General features: G+C 39.1%; 1 protein-coding gene across 1 annotated transcript in view; it reads left to right on the plus strand.

The window, feature by feature from the left end:
* The first annotated feature begins 7,774 nt into the window (after positions 1–7,774).
* COL6A5 (collagen type VI alpha 5 chain) overlaps positions 7,775–18,363 on the plus strand; it is a 97,686-nt gene continuing 87,097 nt past the window's right edge. The window contains exons 1-3 of the mRNA XM_059390908.1: positions 7,775–7,861; positions 9,097–9,690; positions 13,366–13,998. Of these exons, the coding sequence (XP_059246891.1) occupies positions 7,795–7,861; positions 9,097–9,690; positions 13,366–13,998 (1,294 nt within the window). The 5' untranslated portion in view covers positions 7,775–7,794. The remainder of the gene's footprint in view (positions 7,862–9,096; positions 9,691–13,365; positions 13,999–18,363) is intronic.

Raw genomic sequence — 18,363 nt, forward strand, 5'->3', positions numbered from 1 at the left:
TTGGGGAGGGGCGCTTGGGTGGCTCAGTCATTAAGCGTCTGCCTTCTGCTCAGGTCATGATCCCAGGATCCTGGGATCTAGCACCCCATCAGTTTCCCTGCTCAGTGGAGAATCTGCTTCTCCCTCTCTTTCCCACTCCCCCTGCTTGTGTTCCTTCTCTCACTGTCTCTCTCTCCGTCAAATAGATGAATAAAATCTTAAAAAAAAAAAAAAGACTTTATCAGGAAGAAATAGAAAATACAGAGAATGGACCTATGGGTAAGGATACAGAATCAATAAACAAAAACCTTTTAACACAGAAAAGTAGAGGACCAGATGGTTTCACTGGTGAATTGTACAAGACACTTAGAGAAGAATTCTCAGACTTTCCTGAGAATTTGAAGAGTAAGGAACACTCCCTAACTCATTTTACAAGGCTGGTATTAACTTAAGAAGTTAACCTGATATATATACACTATAAGAAAACTACGGGCCACTATATCTGATGAATATGTATATGCAAAATTCTTTCTTTTTTTAAAGTTTATTTAAATTTAAGTTACTTAACATACAGTGTAATTAGTTTCTGACGGACAATTTAGTGATTCCACACTTACATATACAATACCCAGTGCTCTTCACAACAGATGCAAAATTCTTAACAAAACACTAGCAAACTGAATTCAACAACACATTAAAAGGATCATATGCCATGATCAAGTGGGATTCATCCCTGGGATGCTAGGATAATTGAACATGTACAAATCAATAATGTGATACCTCACATTAGTAGAATGAGAGATGAAAGTCTTATGATTATTTTGATAGGTACAGAAAAGGCACTTGACAAAATTCTACATCCTTTACAGATTAAAACAAACCTCTGAACAAATTGAGTAGAATGAATGTATCTCAACATAATCAAGGCTATATGTGACAAGTATGACATATACTCAATGGTGAAAGGTTGAAGGTTTTTCCTCTAAGATCAGGATAAAGGCAAGGGGCCCCACTATTAACTATACTCTTCAACATTGTTGGAGTAGGTAATCAAGAGGACATGACTGCTAGTTGACTCTCAAGTTAGACCCAGGCAATCGGAAGCCTCTCACCTCTACCCTATCCTTGGTATATATGCTATGTCTACCATTCCCCATATTAGGAATTGTCCAAGGACATCACCTCAAGAGAATAAGTTGTGGTTGAGACCATCTAGCAATATATGTGACTGAACCCAGTAAAGGCCTCTACATAAACTTTTGAGATTTTTATGAGTGACTGTGGAGATTTATTTATCTTGCTGCCACCCAAGAAAAGCCTCATGAGTCATTTCCCTTGTTTATTAAACCTGCCATCCATCAGTCAGGAGTGGTCTGCCTCTTTCTTTACTTTGTCCTTGCCCTCTGGGTATAGGGGCCGGTTTGTGAAGCAACAGATATAGTATTAGAAGTCCTACTGCAGAGCAATCAGACAAGAAAAGAAACATAGTCATCCAAATTAGAAAAGAAGTTAAATTGACTTTGTTTGCATATGACACGATCTTATATATGGAAAACCCTAAAGATTACCAAAAAACTCTTAGAACTAATGAAAAAACTCAACGGAATATAAAATAAACATACAAAAAGCAGTTGCATTTGTATATACTAACAATAAAATCTCAGGAAAAGAAAAGAAAAAAATCCCATTTAAATAGCATCAAAAACTATAAAATACTTAGACATTGATGAGAGAAACTGAGGAAGACATAAATAAATGAAAAGACATCTGTGTTTATGGATTGGGAGTATTAATATTATTAAAATATCAATACTACCCAAAGCCACCTACAGATTTAATGCAATCTCTACCAAGAATCCAGTGGCATTTTTCACAGAAATATTAAAAAACAACACTAAACTTCATATGGAACAACAAAAGACCCCAAATAATCAAAGCAATCCTGAGAAAGTAGAACAAAGCTGAGGTATTATATTTCCTGATTTCAAACCATACGAGAAAGATATAGTAATCAAAACAGGCTGGTACTAACATAAAAACAGATACATAGATCAGTGGAACAAAATAGAGACCTTGGGAATAAACTCATTCATATATGGTCAATTAATTTACAAAAAAGGAACCAAGAATATTCGATGGTAAAAAAGATAGTCTTCCCAACAAATGGTATTGGGAAAATAGAACAGCAATGTACAAATGCATGAAACTGGACCCCTATCTCACCCACTGACAAAAATTAACTCCAAATGGATTAAAGACCTAAAAATATAAGGCCCCAAATCATAAAACTTCTAGAAAAGAGCAAAGGGGAAAAACCTCCTTAACACGGCTTTTGGAACAATTTTTTGGTATTACACCAAAAGCTCAGGCAGTGAAAGCAAAAACAAGCAGGAGTACATCAAACTACAAAGCTTAATGGCAACCTATGAAATGGGAGAAATTATTTGCAAACCTATCTGATACAGAATTAATATCTCAAATATGCAAGGTACTGAAACATGGTAACATCCCCCAACAAAACAAACTTGCAAATAATCCAGTTTAAAAATGGACAAAGAATCTGAAGACTTTCTTCCGAAGGAGGTATACAAATGGCCAACAGGTCCATGAATAGGTGCTCAACATCACTGATCGTCAGGGAAATGCAAATCAAAACTACACCCCACATTTATTAGAATGGCTATTACACAAAAGATAAACGATAACGAATGTTGGTGAGAATGTGGAGAAAAAAGCACTGTACTACACCATTGGTGGGGGGTGCCTGGTTGGCTCAGTGGGTTAAAGCCTCTGCCTTCGGCTCAGGTCATGATCCCAGGGTCCTGGAATCAAGCCCCGCATCGGGCTCTCTGCTCAGCGGGGAGCCTGCTTCCCTTCCTCTCTCTCTGCCTGCCTCTCTGCCTACTTGAGATCTCTGTCAAATTAATAAATAAAATTTAAAAAAAAATACACTGTTGGTGGGAATGTAAATTGATGCAGCCACCATGGAAGACAGTATGGAGTTTCCTCAAAAAATTAAAAATAGAACTACCATATGATTCAGCAATTCCACTCTAGGTGCATATCCAAAGGAAATAAAATCACTATTTTGAAGAGGAATCTGCATTGTTGTTTATTGCACCATTGTTTACAGTATCCAAGACATGGAAATGACCTGTCATTGACAGATAAACGGATAAAGAAATGTGATACACACACATGCGCACATACACACACAGCCATAAAAAAAGGAAATCCTGATATTTACAACAACATGGGTGAATCTTGAGGGCATTATGATCAATGAAGTAAATCAGATGGAGAATGCAAATGTTGAACAATCTCACTTATGTGTCAAATCTAAGCTAACCAAATTCATAGAAGCAGAGTAGAGTACTAGTTTTCAGGGGGGTGGGGGAAGGAATGTGTGAAGGTAGTCTAAGGATACATACTTCCAGTTATAAGATGAATAAATTTGGGGGATGATTACATCTATGGTTACAGTAACTATAGTACAGTATGGTTACTATAGTTAACAATACTGTATTGTATACTTTAGAGTTGCCAAGAATATAGATCTTAAAAGTTCTCAGCACACACACACACACATATACATACACAATGGTAATTATGTGAGGTGATGTATTTGTTAACTAACCTTATTGTGGTGATCATTTCATAATATACACATATATCAAATAATCAGCAGTACACCTTAATGTAATTTTTCAAATATATCTCAAGTTGGAAAAAAAGACAATGATTTGAAAATTATGAAACATGCTTGTTGTGGGGATGGGTATTGGAGTATTATTTGATAAATGGTTAGTAGTTTGGCAATACTCATAAAATCTTAAACATACCTTTGACCTAGTGATTCCACCTCTACACAATTAAGCTATAAATATATGTACATATTCATGAAATAGTGTATATGCAAAGTTACAATATTTATTTATAGTGTTGATTAAGTGCCTACTATGTGCCAGGAGCTGGTGATATAATGATGAACAAGACAGATAGAAATCCCCATTCTCTTAGAGCTTGATTTCCAGCTCTAGGGAGAGAGACAATAAAAATAAATGAATAAGGGTGAGCCTGGTGGTGGGTATTAAGGAGGGTACATATTGCATGGAGCACTGGGTGTGGTGCATAAACAATGAATTTTGGAACACACACAAAAAGTATAATTAAATTAAATTAAAAACAAATAAATAAACAAGACATGCCTGCCTACCTCGCTTGTTGCTGATCCACCATTTTGGTGCCAAGACCTGCAGAGTAGGGACCTGAGCTGAAGAGGGAACTAGAGTGGAGCCAAGCCAAGGGTTGCAGGCTGGAGTGAAGCTGCCCATGGATGGCCACCCTTGATATCTTCTTTGAGGTTCTAGCACCCACAGGTGAATAGGGCAACTCACTTTCCAAATATACATAACAGCTCTGAATATTTGTTGACTCCTAAATCAGCATGGCTTTTTAGAGAGGCCTTTCTTCTATCCCTGACTTCTAATAATTTCTTCTTCTTGAAAAACATTACAGAAATATGAAGCAAGGAGTTAAAACAAATTATTTCCTCTATAGACAATCTATATTAATTGATTGAGAGACTTAACATTATTAAAATAGCAATACTTGGGACACTGGGGGGTGCAGTCATTTAAGCATCCAACTTCATTTTGGCTCAGGTTATGATCTCAGGGTTGTGACATTGAGCCCCGCATCAGGTTCTTCTCTCAGCAGGGAGTCTGATGGATATTCTCTCTCTCCCTCTCCCTCTGCCTTGCAACCCCCTGCTCAGGGTCTCTTGTGCTCTCTTTCTTTATAAAATTAATAAATCTTTTAAAAAATAAATAGTAATACTTCACAAATTTATCTATACATTGAAGGCAATCTCAATAAAAAGCCCATTTGTGCATAAATTGACAAGGTGATCCCAAAAGTCATTTAGAAATCTATGGGGCCCAGAACAGCCAAAACAACCTTGAAAAAGAACAAAGTTATAGGACTCACATTTCTTGACTTCAAAACTTCCTACAAAGGTAGAATAGTCAAGACTGTGTGGTACTGGCATAAGAATATACATATAGATATAAATGAAATAGAATTGGGAGCCCAAAAATAAATTCATATACTTATGGTAAATTTGTTTTTGATATGCATACCAAGACAACTCAATGGTAAAAGAAAAGTCCTTTCAACAAACGGTGCTAGGACAACTGAATATCTACATAAAGAAGAGTAGAATTCAATTCCTACCTCATACCACTTACAAAAATAATTCAAAATGGACTAAAGACTGAAATGTAAAAGCTAAAACTATAAAACTCTTGAAAGAAAACATCAGAGTAAATCTTCATGAGGTAATGGTGGTTTAGCTATGACATCAAAAGCCCTAGTACCAAAAGAAAAAATAAATAGATAAATTGGAGTTAATTAAATTTAAAGTTAGTTGTATCTTAAAGACAGTCTTAAGAGAGATTACAACCCACAGAGTAGGAGGAGCATACTTGAAAATTATATATTTGATAATCATCTAACATCCAGTATATATAATGAGCTCTTATTACACACTAAAAAAAGATAAATAACTCAGTTAAAAATGGGTCAAGTGTTTCAATAGGTATTTCTCTAAGGAAGGTATACAAATGACCAATAACTAAATGAAGATGTTCAATGTCATTCATTATTAGGAGAATGCAAATCAAACATAGTAAGATACCCATTTATACCCACTAGAATAAAAGAAGACAGAAAATAATAATTTTTGGTGATAAAGTAAAGAAGTTGGAACTTTTATTCATTGCTGGTAGGAATGCAAAATGGTGCAACCACTTAGGAAAACAATTTGGCAGTTTTCCAAAATGTTAAACATAAAATTACCATATGACCAAAAATTCCACTCCTAGGAATCTGCTCAAAGTATTTCCTTAAGAAATGAAAACATGTATCCACACAAAAATTTATACACAAATGTTCATAGCAGCAATATTCATAATAGTAGAAACAACTCAAGTGTCCATCAACAGAATAGACTTTTTTAAAGATTTTTATTTATTTATTTGACACAGAGAGAGATCACAAGTAGGCAGAGAGGCAGACAGAGAGAGGGGAAGCAAGCTTCCCGCTGAGCAGACAGCCCAATGTGGGGCTTGATCCCAGGACCCTGAGATCATGACTTGAGCTGAAGGCAGAGGCTTAACCCACTGAGCCACCCAGGCACCCCCAGAATAGATTTTTTAAAATGTATATCCATACAACAGAACTTTAGCCATAAAAAAGAATGAAGCACTAGTATATATCACAACATAGAAAAGTCTTGGAAACATAATGTTAATGAATTCCAAACACAAAAGTCCATATGTTATATGATTCCATTTATAGTAATGTCCAGAATAGGTAAATCAATAGAGAAGAAAATAGATCAGTGTTCACCAGGGTCAGTGGGAAGAGGAGGTTGGGGATTAACAACTAACTGGTACGGGGTTTCTTTTGGAGGGGTCATGAAAGTGTTCTGGAATTAATGATAATGGATACAAATTCTGTGACATACTAAAATATGTTGAACACTTTAAAGGGGGTAAATCTTAGAGTATGCAAATTTTATCTCAATACTAAAATCAATGAATAAGTAAAATACGTGGTATGTTACAATATGATGAATATAGATTTAAAAGACATTGTTGCCATGATTCAGCCACTAACTACTAGGAAGCCTTGTTAGTGGCTATCCTTAGCAAAATAAAGGTTTAGTCTAAATGATCTATTGGGTCCCTTCCAAATCTAGATTCCAATGATTCTCTCACCCTTCCTTAATAATCAACAATTTCAAAAGAAGTGCTGGAAAATTCAATTCTAGAAAAAAACCAAGCCCTTATACTTTTGGTATCTCACTTAAGGCAGCTTTATTTTTGCATATTGGTCATTTGATCTCTTTTCCTCTTTATAAAAAACAACTCTGAATGGGTGGAATTTCTAAAGACTGTAATGTTCCCTGAAGATTTCTGAGTGATTGTGAGCTGCATGGAGAGAAATGCTGAGCTTAAGTAATTTGTAAAACTGAGTATCTCTGTAAATGTGAGAACAGACTTCACAAGCATTTCATGAAGAAAGAGACATGGGTAGCTTTGGCTTTTTTGGGCCAAGGTGTGAACATACACAACAGTCATTATTGACATAAAAATAGAAGGTTGAGGGAGGGCCAGGTGGCTCAATCAGTGAAGCCTGACTCTAGTTTCAACCCAGGTCATGATCTCATGGGTGGGGATGGAGCCCCACATTGGGCTTCATGCTCAGCAGGGAGTCTGCTCAAAGATTCTTTCCCTCTGCACCCCCCTCACTCTTACTCTCTCTAAAATAAATAGATAAATCTAAAAAAAAAGAGTTTGATTTGTGAGGACACAGACTTCGTATGAGGCATTTTTACGGTGGTGAAGAGCTTGGGTTCTGCAGTCACCTTTGTCTGGGTTGGGATCCTGGATCTACCACTTCCCAAGCCACTCTGCAATGTTTCCTCAGATGTCACATAGCCACAGTATTTGTCCCTCGCTGTAGGACAGTTGTAAAGATTAAATTAGACGATACTCATAAAGCACTGAGAAAAGTATCTAAGCCATGGCGAGGACTCAGCAAATGTCAGCATTCTCTGTTTGCAGTAAATACTCCAAATGCTTAATGAGTTTTTTAAACACACCTGGCATTACGTGACAGACACTTGTGTTGTGAATTGCATTATAACCCAGATTCTCCAGTCATTATGTCTTGTTATACAATGAGATTTTTTCATATTGTAAATAACTTTTTTTTACAGAATATAAGCAAGAAGCCTTCATTAACAAAATGAAGATCCTGCTAATCACATTCATCTTAATCCTTTGGACTGAAACATTGGCAGATCATAGTCCAGGTACTGGTATATTTTATGTTTATTATCATTTAAGAACATAAACATTTTTATGGCTTAACCGACTCTCATTTTAATACACAGAAACAAAGGATTTATTTATTTACCAAAAAATCAAAGCAGACAGCACTGAATTATAGTTGGAGGCACACTGTCAAGCAAACAATCTCTCAAAGATGACAGAGAGCCAAAGGCAAAAGCATGAATTATGCTACACTTGGCTAGAAGAACTTTAATTATTCATTGATTTGCTTAGGTCCCAATGTTCTGTGTCTCTGTGAATACAGTCGATCCATTTGTTTTGGAGGTCAGTCTGCATCCTAGGATTCCCTAACAAACTTCTGAGTTACTTGGAAAGAGGGAGCAATCATTAGGCATACTAGTACATCCCTGATTTCCAGCGTGGAGGTGGCTGACTACGACAGTAGATCCTGGTGGTGTCTCCCTTGGGCCCAGACTCTCTTTATCAGGCTGGTACCCCTCTTACCACCACGCCCTGGGCCCAGCTGCTATGAATATAGCCCGTAACAGCTCACAGACAAGGCCCGCTTTCTCAGGAGAACCGTTCTCAGCTCTCGGAGAGTCAGCTAATGCAGGAGATTGTGCCCATAGCCTTCCTCCCCTTCCGTGCAGTTCCTGGGGATGGTCTGCAGCCAGTGACTAATAGAGAAAGAGTATAACAGACCAGCCCTCTTGCCTCAGAGAGCGACATGCTCTGGAATCCTTTCAGATCAGGCAAATACGGTGCTTTGCTCCTCTCCTACTTCCCTTATCCTGCTTCCGCTCAGTGAAGCCCCCGTCCCCTAAGTCCCCATCTCAGATCTGCTTCTAAACTCTCCAACCCAAGACACCTGATTAGCGGATATGGTTTCTAAACCATTAGCTGATATGGTTTCTAAAAGTTACTCTTAATCCACAGACTACTTGGGGGCTTTCTTGTTTATTCTTTAGTATATTATTGAAGTTTGGGGTTCCCTAGCCAAAACAAGAAAAAAAAATGTCTCTGGGATAGAGTGGAGAAAGAAAAACATTGTTCAATGTTTACAAAAGTCTTCCTATTTAATATTTTCACAAAAACCAGTCTTGTTTTTTCTGTGTGACCTCCAGAAGACACTTCCCTTGGGATTCTGAGTTAGTCTTAACCTAGGACACAGTCTCAAATGAATATTGTAGTGTCAAATGTAAAGGCTGAACAAGCAATCACCTTGTTTAGGTTTGTTGTCATTTTATTCTGATAGAACCCGGCCCTGAGTATGCAGACGTGGTGTTTCTGGTGGACAGCTCAGATCACCTGGGAACTAAGTCCTTCTCCTTTGTGAAAACGTTCATGAACAAGATGATCAGCAGTCTGCCCATAGAGGCCCACAAGTACCGCGTGGCCCTGGCCCAGTACAGCGACCAGTTCCACAATGAGTTCCAGCTGAGCACCTTCAGGAGCAGGAACCCCATGCTGAACCACCTCAAGAAGAACTTCGGCTTCGTGGGCGGCTCCCTGCGCATCGGCCACGCGCTCCGGGAGGCGCACAGGACCTACTTCTCTGCGCAGGCCGGCGGGAGGGACAAGAAGCAGTTTCCCCCGATTCTGGTGGTCCTGGCTTCCGGAGAGTCTGAGGATGACGTGGAAGAGGCCTCCAAAGCCCTGCGGGAAGACGGGGTGAGAATTGTGTCCGTGGGGCTGCAGGGTGCTTCCGAGGAGCAGCTGAAGGCCATGGCCACGGCTCAGTTTCATTTCAAACTCCGGTCGGTCAGGGACCTTGGAGCGTTTTCCCAAAACATGACGCAGATCATCAAGGAAGCCACCCAGTACAGGGGTGGAGCAGCCGATATTCAAGGTAAGGAAGGGCTGGGTCCCAGGCATGGGGCTCTGTGCATTCTGCCCTCATCTCCTGCAGCTCCCGTTCTGGTTCCCGTGACTGGCCACACTGAAGTCCTGGAAATTTCTACAGATACCTGTCAACCACCTGCCATGTCTGCTTGTGCTTTTTCTCTAATGGGCATTCCCTTGCTCTCCTTTTTCTTCTTATATCTTGGGTGACTCCTGACATCATTTAAATCTCAGCCCTATAGTCCTATCCAGTTGGAAGGCTTTCCTTTCACATTTCTTTTTTGTGTGTCACAGTTTCCTGTGCATGCTTGAGGTCAGAAGCACCTCCCAGAGGGAAGGATGGCTCATTTCTGTTTCTGTCCCCTCCACCAATGAACTGGTGGCATGTTGAGGGCAGAAGTGGGCACGTAGGTCTATCTTCAGGTCTACACAGTGCCTGACAATGAACTAGCATTCTCTTTCTTAGTGAGCAAATAAATGGAAGTCCTACAGATAAAATGCATGAAGAATGCTTTATTTGTGTTTTAAGTGAGTGCTCCATGAAGACCTTAAAACGGAAGACTCTTGAGTACAAATGGTTTACTTGGCAGGTGATTGGAGACAGCATTAGGAAGGAATGGGTAAACTGAGATAGAAAGCCACCCATGCGTTGCTGATGGGCAGGCTTCAGAACAGGCCAGGGTATAGCCCCAGGAGAGCACTCAGTAAAGGTCCCAGACTCATGAAAGTCTTCCACCATTCTCTCCAGAGTAAGGTAGAAAGAGTTCCTGGCAAAATGGATTTTGCTGCCTGCCTCTGCACTCAGTTGGTGATGATGGGCCATTCTGAGCAGGTACTATCTAGTTCTAAGACTCAAGGAAGCCACCTGGTGTGGTACAAAGTGCTCTGAACACAAGGTCAGAAGACCCAGACACTGCCACTAGCTGGTTGTGTGAACTTGGGGAATTGATGTCATCTCTCTGAGCCTTGCATCAGCATCCCCATTTGTAAGTCATGGGAACTAAGATGACCTTGAAACTTTCTTTCTGCCTCATCATTACTGATTCCATGACTATAGCTATAGCCTAATTGTGTAGTAGGAACAGTTCAGGCCTTAATAACAAATAGATTCCCTGAATAATAGCAAGTTTATTTCCCTTGTAACATTCTAGCACCGGTGGTCAAAGTGACCAACTGTCTCTCCTCTAGTCAGATACTTGGGTTGGTGGTGGCTCTTCTGTCTTTAACTTGTGACTTCCAAGGTGCCCTGGGGATTGTTATACAGCTGGTGTAGGGGAAAAAAGATGAAATATCACTCACAGGAGGGTTTATAGGATAAGCTTGGAAGAGACACACATTATTTTTGCTCACATTTCATTATCGAGATCTTAATCCCATGGCCACCCCTAACTGCAAGTAGGGGTGCAGGGTGAGGTGGGGAAGTCAGGTCTAGCTCTATGCCAAGAAAAAAGAAATGGGTTTTAGTGCATATTTACGAGGTTCTGCAACAGTTAGTGTCACTCCTGAGACACCAGGGAATCCCTTTCCTTCCACTCTTCTGATCTCTCACTCCCGCCACCTTGGAAGAATAGCAAGTTTTTATGACTTATGTTCTTCTTTCAGAGAGAAAACCCTTCTGTAACCATCCACTCTGGGGACCTGGGAGATCTTCCAGATGGCTGCTTAGTCTGTGCTCTTCAGGACTGTAGGATCTTACCACCTTCTTAGAAGGTTCTGTGTGTTGATTGTGCTTCTCTCCTAATTAACTTCACATCAATATGGTACAACAAGGTTTTGCTTGATGGGACACTATCCTCGCCTTTAGAGGTTAAGAGTAAGAACTTCAGACACTGTAAGGTCTAAATTCAGACTCTGGATTGGCTGTTAATGGCCTTAAATAAATTACTTAACCTCTGAGCTTTCATTTCCTTACCTATAATGTGAGGATAATAGTGTCTACCTTGATATGTGTGAGATGGCTTGTGTGGCATTTGGCACACAGTTTACTATTATTCATAGTAATAGCTATTTGCAAATAAATACTAACCCAATTAGGTCACTCCGGGAGTTTGTTTTCGCTAACTGTGTGGAGTACAGAATGCATTGGTAGATTTATGAGAATTATCTTTAATTTGAGTTCTCACTAGGCACCAGGTACTGGAGGGATAGCGATAAATAAGACATATCTTCTGGTTTCTAGAATTCACAATCCTAGTGGGTAGCTCTTGGCAAGATTGAGCTTATCTATTGGCTATGAGTTCCACAGATACAGTTCTTCCACCTGTGCCTGGAATAGGCTTTTTCTGTGCATATGGTATTCTGTTCCCTGGATTCCATATTTTTACAACCAACTGCATACCTGGCATCTTCAATAATATCCCAGACTTAATGTGACTGAAAAGGAACTCTTGAGTCCCCCTTACAACTTGTTCTTTCTACTGTCTTCCCTGTCTTGGAAAAAAAGATACCACCAATATCCACTCAGTTGTTCATGCCAAAAAGCTAGTTCTCACCACTTCTTTTTTGTCTTTAACACTAGCATCCAATTTATCATCAAGTCCCTCTCTGTTCTATCTTTAATTCATGTATCAAAAGTACACTTTTGTTTCCTCCTAACTGCTTGTCCTAACTTCCTTGTCCAAGAAACACGGTCCCTTTCTTGGACTAGGGCAATTGTTTATTAATGGCTATCCCTGAATTTTTTTTTTTTTATCTCTCCTCAACAACTGGGTTGATATTTTAAAGATTTAAATAAGATAATGTGACTCCCATATGATTTGGACGCTGCTTCTTTCTGGCCTCATCCGTCACTGTTCCCCTCACTCACTGTCTCCAGCCACTCTGGTCTTTTTTCTTGTTCCCACCTCCTGTTCCTTCTGCGAGAACTCCTCTTCTGGCAGGAATAGGAGTATGTAGCTGAATCCTTCTCTTTGTATCTCAGCCCCAGTGCAAGCCTCTTAAAGAGCACCCCCTGACTTTTTTTTTTTATCTCAAGTAAGTTAGTCCTTCTCCCATATCCCCAGAAGAGTAACTTAGTTGACTTACTTGTTTCAGTTCCTTGTGAGCACTGAAATAATATAATCTAGTTATCTGTCTTCCCCCTAGAATCTGAACTTCCTGAGGTCAGAGATATTTCTGTTAATCTATCCCTGCCTAGCAGGGAGAGGGATGGTAGAGGTGGTGGTCGTGCTGATGGCGGTGGTTGGTGGTAGTGGTGGTGGTTGGTAATTGTTGTTGTTGGTAGTAGAGGTAGAGGTAGAGATGGTGATAGTGGAGGTATAGGTGGTGGTTGGTTGTTGATGGTTGGGGTGATAGTACAAGTGGATATAGGGGCATTGGTAGGTGGCGATGGTGGTGGATTTGAGAGTGGTAGCAGTTAGTGGTGGTTGGTGGTGGGGTGGTCATACTGGTAGTGATGGTGGTCATGAATATCATGATGGTGCTTGTGGTGGGGAGTGATAGAAAAGTTGGTAAGAAGCATTTTTCAGAGAGAAGGAACATTATTGCAAAGACTCTGAAGTCAGTGACCTTGTAAGTTTTGTTCAGAATTTTTATCTGTTGTTTATTAAAAAAAGACAATGCTAACTACATCTGTCATGACCACCTCTGTTCTCACTAATGCCTTTTGACAATCATTAAAGTGCCTTTCTCACTCTGGACCAGTAGTTTACACTAATCTTTGTACTTTTTTCTCTCTCCATAGTCTCCTTCCCAGTGGCCTGTCAGAAAGATTCATTAGCTGACCTCGTGTTCCTAGTAGATGAATCAGTTGGCACCAGGCAAAATTTAAGGAACCTACAGAATTTCCTAAGGAACATTACCGCCGCCATGGATGTGAGTTACAACTGCACGCGCCTTGGTCTTATGAGTTACAGTGATAGAGCCAAGATTATTTCCTTTCTAAATTCAAGTACAACCCAATATGAGTTTCAGGAGCAAATCCAAAAGCTTTCTATCCAGGCTGGGAAATCCAATGCTGGGGCTGCCATTGAGAAGATGAGGCTAGAAGCCTTCTCAGAGTCAAGTGGCAGCAGAAGGGCACAGGGAGTGCCTCAGATCGCAGTCTTTGTCACTCACAGACCATCGACTGATGAGGTACGCGACATGGCGATACAACTTCGGCTGCAGGATGTGACTGTGTTTGGCATGAATATTCAAGGAGCTAATGACGTCCAGTTAGAAGAAATAGTGTCTTACCCTCCAAGGCAAATGGTTTCCAAGCTTGAGTCCTATGCAGACTTGGAAGCTTACAGTAAAAACTTCCGGAAAAAACTCCAGAATGAAATTTGGTCCCAAATTTCTACTCGTGCTGAGGGAATGGACCTTGACAGAACTGGTATGTTTTTTAAAAAAAATACTTTTCTTATTATAAAAATAATATGAATTGTGGCCTAGAGTACGGGCAAGAGTGAGGACTGACTGTAATTGCCTGAGAGAACTTCAGTAGTTAGGGAAATATTCTAAGACTAGATTTGGTTCTGGTTGCAGAACTTCATAAATTTACTAAAATCATCAAATGATTACGAAAAGTAAATTTTTTAGTGTGTAAATTGTACCTCAAAAAATGTAAAAAAGTAGTATGTGTTCATTATAAAAAAGTTTAACAATATGATGAACATGAAGAAAAGAAAATCATTTGTAATTCTTTCTTTCAGATAAAAGCATTTTTAACATTTATCATGTCATTTGGTTTCTTCTCTCTCCTTATTATGTACATACACTGGCACACACACACACACACACACATTTTTAATTTATTTTTACTTATTTATTTACTTAGGATGGGGAGGGGCAGAGGGAGAGGGCAAAAGAGAATCTTTAGCAGGCTCCACGTCCGATGTGCAACCTGATGCAGGGCTCAATCTCACAACCTTGAGATCATGACCTGAGCTGAAATCTAAAGTTGGAAGCTTAACTGACTGAACCATCCAGGTGCCACATACACATTTTTTAAAGATTGTATAGCATTGTACATGCAAGTGCTGCCCAAGAGAACTTTCTGTGATTATGGAAATGTTCCCCATCTGTGCTGTCCAGTAAGGCAGTCACTAACTAGCCACATGTGGTTATTGAGCACTTGAAATGTGGCTAGTGTAACAGAAGATCTGGATTTTATTTAATTTTTCTGAACTTTAATTTTAATTCAGTTTATTTATTTATTTATTTATTTGAGAGAGAGACAGTGAGAGCGAGAGCATGAGTGAGGAGAAGGTCAGAGGGAGAAGCAGACTCCCCATGGAGCTGGGAGCCTGATGCGGGACTCAATCCCGGGACTCTGGGATCATGACCTGAGCCAAAGGCAGTCGTCCAACCAACTGAGCCACCCAGGCGTCCCTCAGTTTAGTTTTGATAGCCACATGTAGCTGGTGGGTATTGTATCATACAATATGGGAATATACAGTTGGGTAATTTAAATCAATTATGACTATTTTTGTGTGACCAACAGAAATAAAAATAGCATTTAACTGTGAGGATGAAACTATTTTTTTTATGATTCACAAATAAGTCCTAAGGTAGGTAGACAGAGCTGGTATGGTATACCACAGTGTCAGGAACCCTGTCTCTTTCTACATTATTTTTTGGCCATTTGTGGCTTTTATTCCCAGGATCATAGTCCAAGATAATTTCTCCAAGCATCACATTCATACCCAGCAAGCAAGAAAGATAAAAAAGGAGGAAGTAGGAAAGTTTCCACTTCCTTTTCTTCAAAGATATTCCTAAAAATGACACATATAATTTCTGTTTACATCCCAGTGGCCAGAACTTAGTCACATGTCACACCTACTTATAAAAATGGGAGCTGGAAAATGTAGTCTTTATTTAGGGCAGCCAAGCACCTTGGTAAAAACTGGGGGTTTGATTAGTATAGAAGGAGACAACAATATTGGGGATAACCAATGTTATCTTCCTTCCTTACTTTTCTGTCAACCTTGTATCACAAACTTTCATCCATTTCCTTAAATATTATTTTGCAACATTTTTTTTAGGTTGGCAATAAAATTCCATGGTATGAATGGAATATAATTTGCTAAACATACCCTAACTGTTGGATATATATGTCATCATACATATTTTTCCCTTCTGGAAGTCTTGGATAATATCATCTTAATCCTTGTATCTTCACACACAACCATGAGTATTTTTGCACTTTTTGACCTTTTCTATTATGTCTTCCATCATTCTAATGAAGATATCCTAGTTAAGATACACTGTGAATCTTCTATAGTTTTACTTAGCTCTTTTTTTTTTTTAATTTTTAGGTGAATAACTTTACATAGAAGGCTTAAAATATGCGGCAGCAATTTGACAAAAATCAAATGTGAGTGATGGAAGAATCAACATATAGATAAACAAACTTCATATCCTAATAAGGAACTATGGAATCCAAAACATTTTTGTGATACTATAAAAGTTATTTATTCACTATACACAGAACATGTCCCCTATAAAATGTACATGTAAATCACTAAAAAGTATAATCTGGTGAACATTTTCTCAATTACAGAACATACTAAATCAGCTGGGATAACAGCTCTCCGTCTGCCTCAAAATAATCTAATTATAGCACCCAGAGTCTCCTTTATATCTATTGCAAAGTTAAGTACTTATTTTGGGGATTATTTCCTAATATGTGGGGAGGCAGAGTTAACAATTTAATATGACTTTAGTATATTACAGTCACAATAAATCAGTTTATTAAAGATTAAAACATTTTTTCATTATTTGTATTAATGGGATGCAAACAGAAATACTGGATACTTTTTTTTTTTTTTTGTAATACTGGATACTTTTAAATGGCAGATAACCATAAAAAATATCTTTGATAGTATTCTGGGTTTTATAATTACATTAAGATACTAATGGTGTAAAAGAGTTACGAATACGCCTCAAACGATGAGGCCACACTGTAATGATTCACTAGATTGTGCTCAGTAGACATTTACTTCCCAATTACCCAGTACAATTTTTGCCCACAGTAAGGGCTCAGTAAATAAACGTTTGCTGAATATATTGACTTAGGACCAAGGTGAGAAGAGATGGACCCTCTTAGCTAGATGTCAAGTATTATAATCAGAATTTATCTGGGAGAGTGTAAGGAAGTTGTAAACTGCACATGGCATACAAGTAAATAAACTCAGATGCCAACAAAGCAAATCAGTAAGCAGAAAAACACTGGCACTGGAATAAACAACAGCAGGATTTGCCAATAGCAAAAATGAAACTGATAGAGATAACCAAGAAAAAGTTTATATTGGACCATACCTTTTCTCACCCAATTCAGTTTGAGATAGACCAACAGAGGCACTGTAAGAGACTCTGGCTGTCTTCCTTGATATTCAGACATCCTAGTTTCCAGTAATTTATTACGGACCTGTTACCCATGAATCAATATAAACCTATTCAGATTTAGGGATTAGTTTTCCACAAGTACAAAGTTGAATTTCCTTTTATTTGTCCTAAAATGCTTTACTTTCAAACTCGAAGGGACTTCAATTATTCCATGTAGTTTCGATAACATTCTTTTATCTTTTCAGACCAGAGTCAAAATATTCGTACAGTTTTCATACTGCAGCACCTTCCACCCATCCTTTGGTCGCTTGAACTGCCTTTCTTTGGTTCTTTTTCCTCTTTCTGCTTACTTAGCTCTTTTCAAAGGTGCATGCTAAAAGAAACTTGATGTGACTTTGTGTTTACCTAATACTGAGATATCTGCTGTCTTCACACATTTCCTTTGCAGATAATATGCTTCTGAACAATTGGAACTGGAATTTGACAGAACTTAGATAGAAAAGGCTTGTAATTTTCCAATGATTTTAAAGGCCAATTTTAAACTCAGACCAGTCAATTGAAAGTTTAAGAATTTATTCTGGGCCAACCCTGGATTTCCTGTGGCATGAATACATTACACACAGGAGCAAGAAACAAGACCTGTGTTCCCTCCTGAGTGACTTGTGGGGGAATTTTCCTAGTGGCAGCCACTCTGGTCTAGTACCAACTACGAGGGTATAGGAGGAATGTGTAGTGTGGTCTCTCTTGGAGAGTGACAATGACATGACAAAAAATGATTATTTTCAATATAGAAATTCTAAATGGGAAGGCATAGGACCTAGACTAGAGGCAAGGGCCATGTGAGGGGGATAGCTGTTCTTCATGAGGCCTTAGTCTGTAGGTGGCTTCTTACTAATTGAGTAGTTCTCAAAATTTGGTACCTGACTCAGGTTGGGTTCCTCAGAAGTAGATGCCAGAAAAAGCTCTGTGTGAAACTGATATATTGGATATATTGGATATACTCAGGGAAAACTGGAGATTGGTAGGAAAGTGAGGATTGGGGCCAGGAAGGAGAGGATGATAAACCAAGTCCCATGGAGGTTCCATTCTACAGGGCCATTCTAGAGACAGTGTAGTTTAAACATTAGAATTGTCTTAGTCAGGGGGCAGTGTAGCTAGAGAATTTGTATTCTAGCACTTCCAGGCACTTCTTCAAGCCCCATGCTAAGAGGGTTCCAGGACACTGAGTGTAATCTACCCACAGACAGACACTGTGCAAGCCCTCAAAGTAAACATATTAGGAACTGGTGGGCAGAGAAATGGTAGAGTTTGAGGGGATACAGGCTAAGTACCAACAGGGTCAGCTATAAACTTATCAGAGGTTCCTGATGAATTTATTACTAATTCATCTGTCCAAGCCCTCCCAGAAACC

Source organism: Mustela nigripes, chromosome 2, assembly GCF_022355385.1.
Source record: "Mustela nigripes isolate SB6536 chromosome 2, MUSNIG.SB6536, whole genome shotgun sequence".
Taxonomy (NCBI): Eukaryota; Metazoa; Chordata; class Mammalia; order Carnivora; family Mustelidae; genus Mustela; species Mustela nigripes.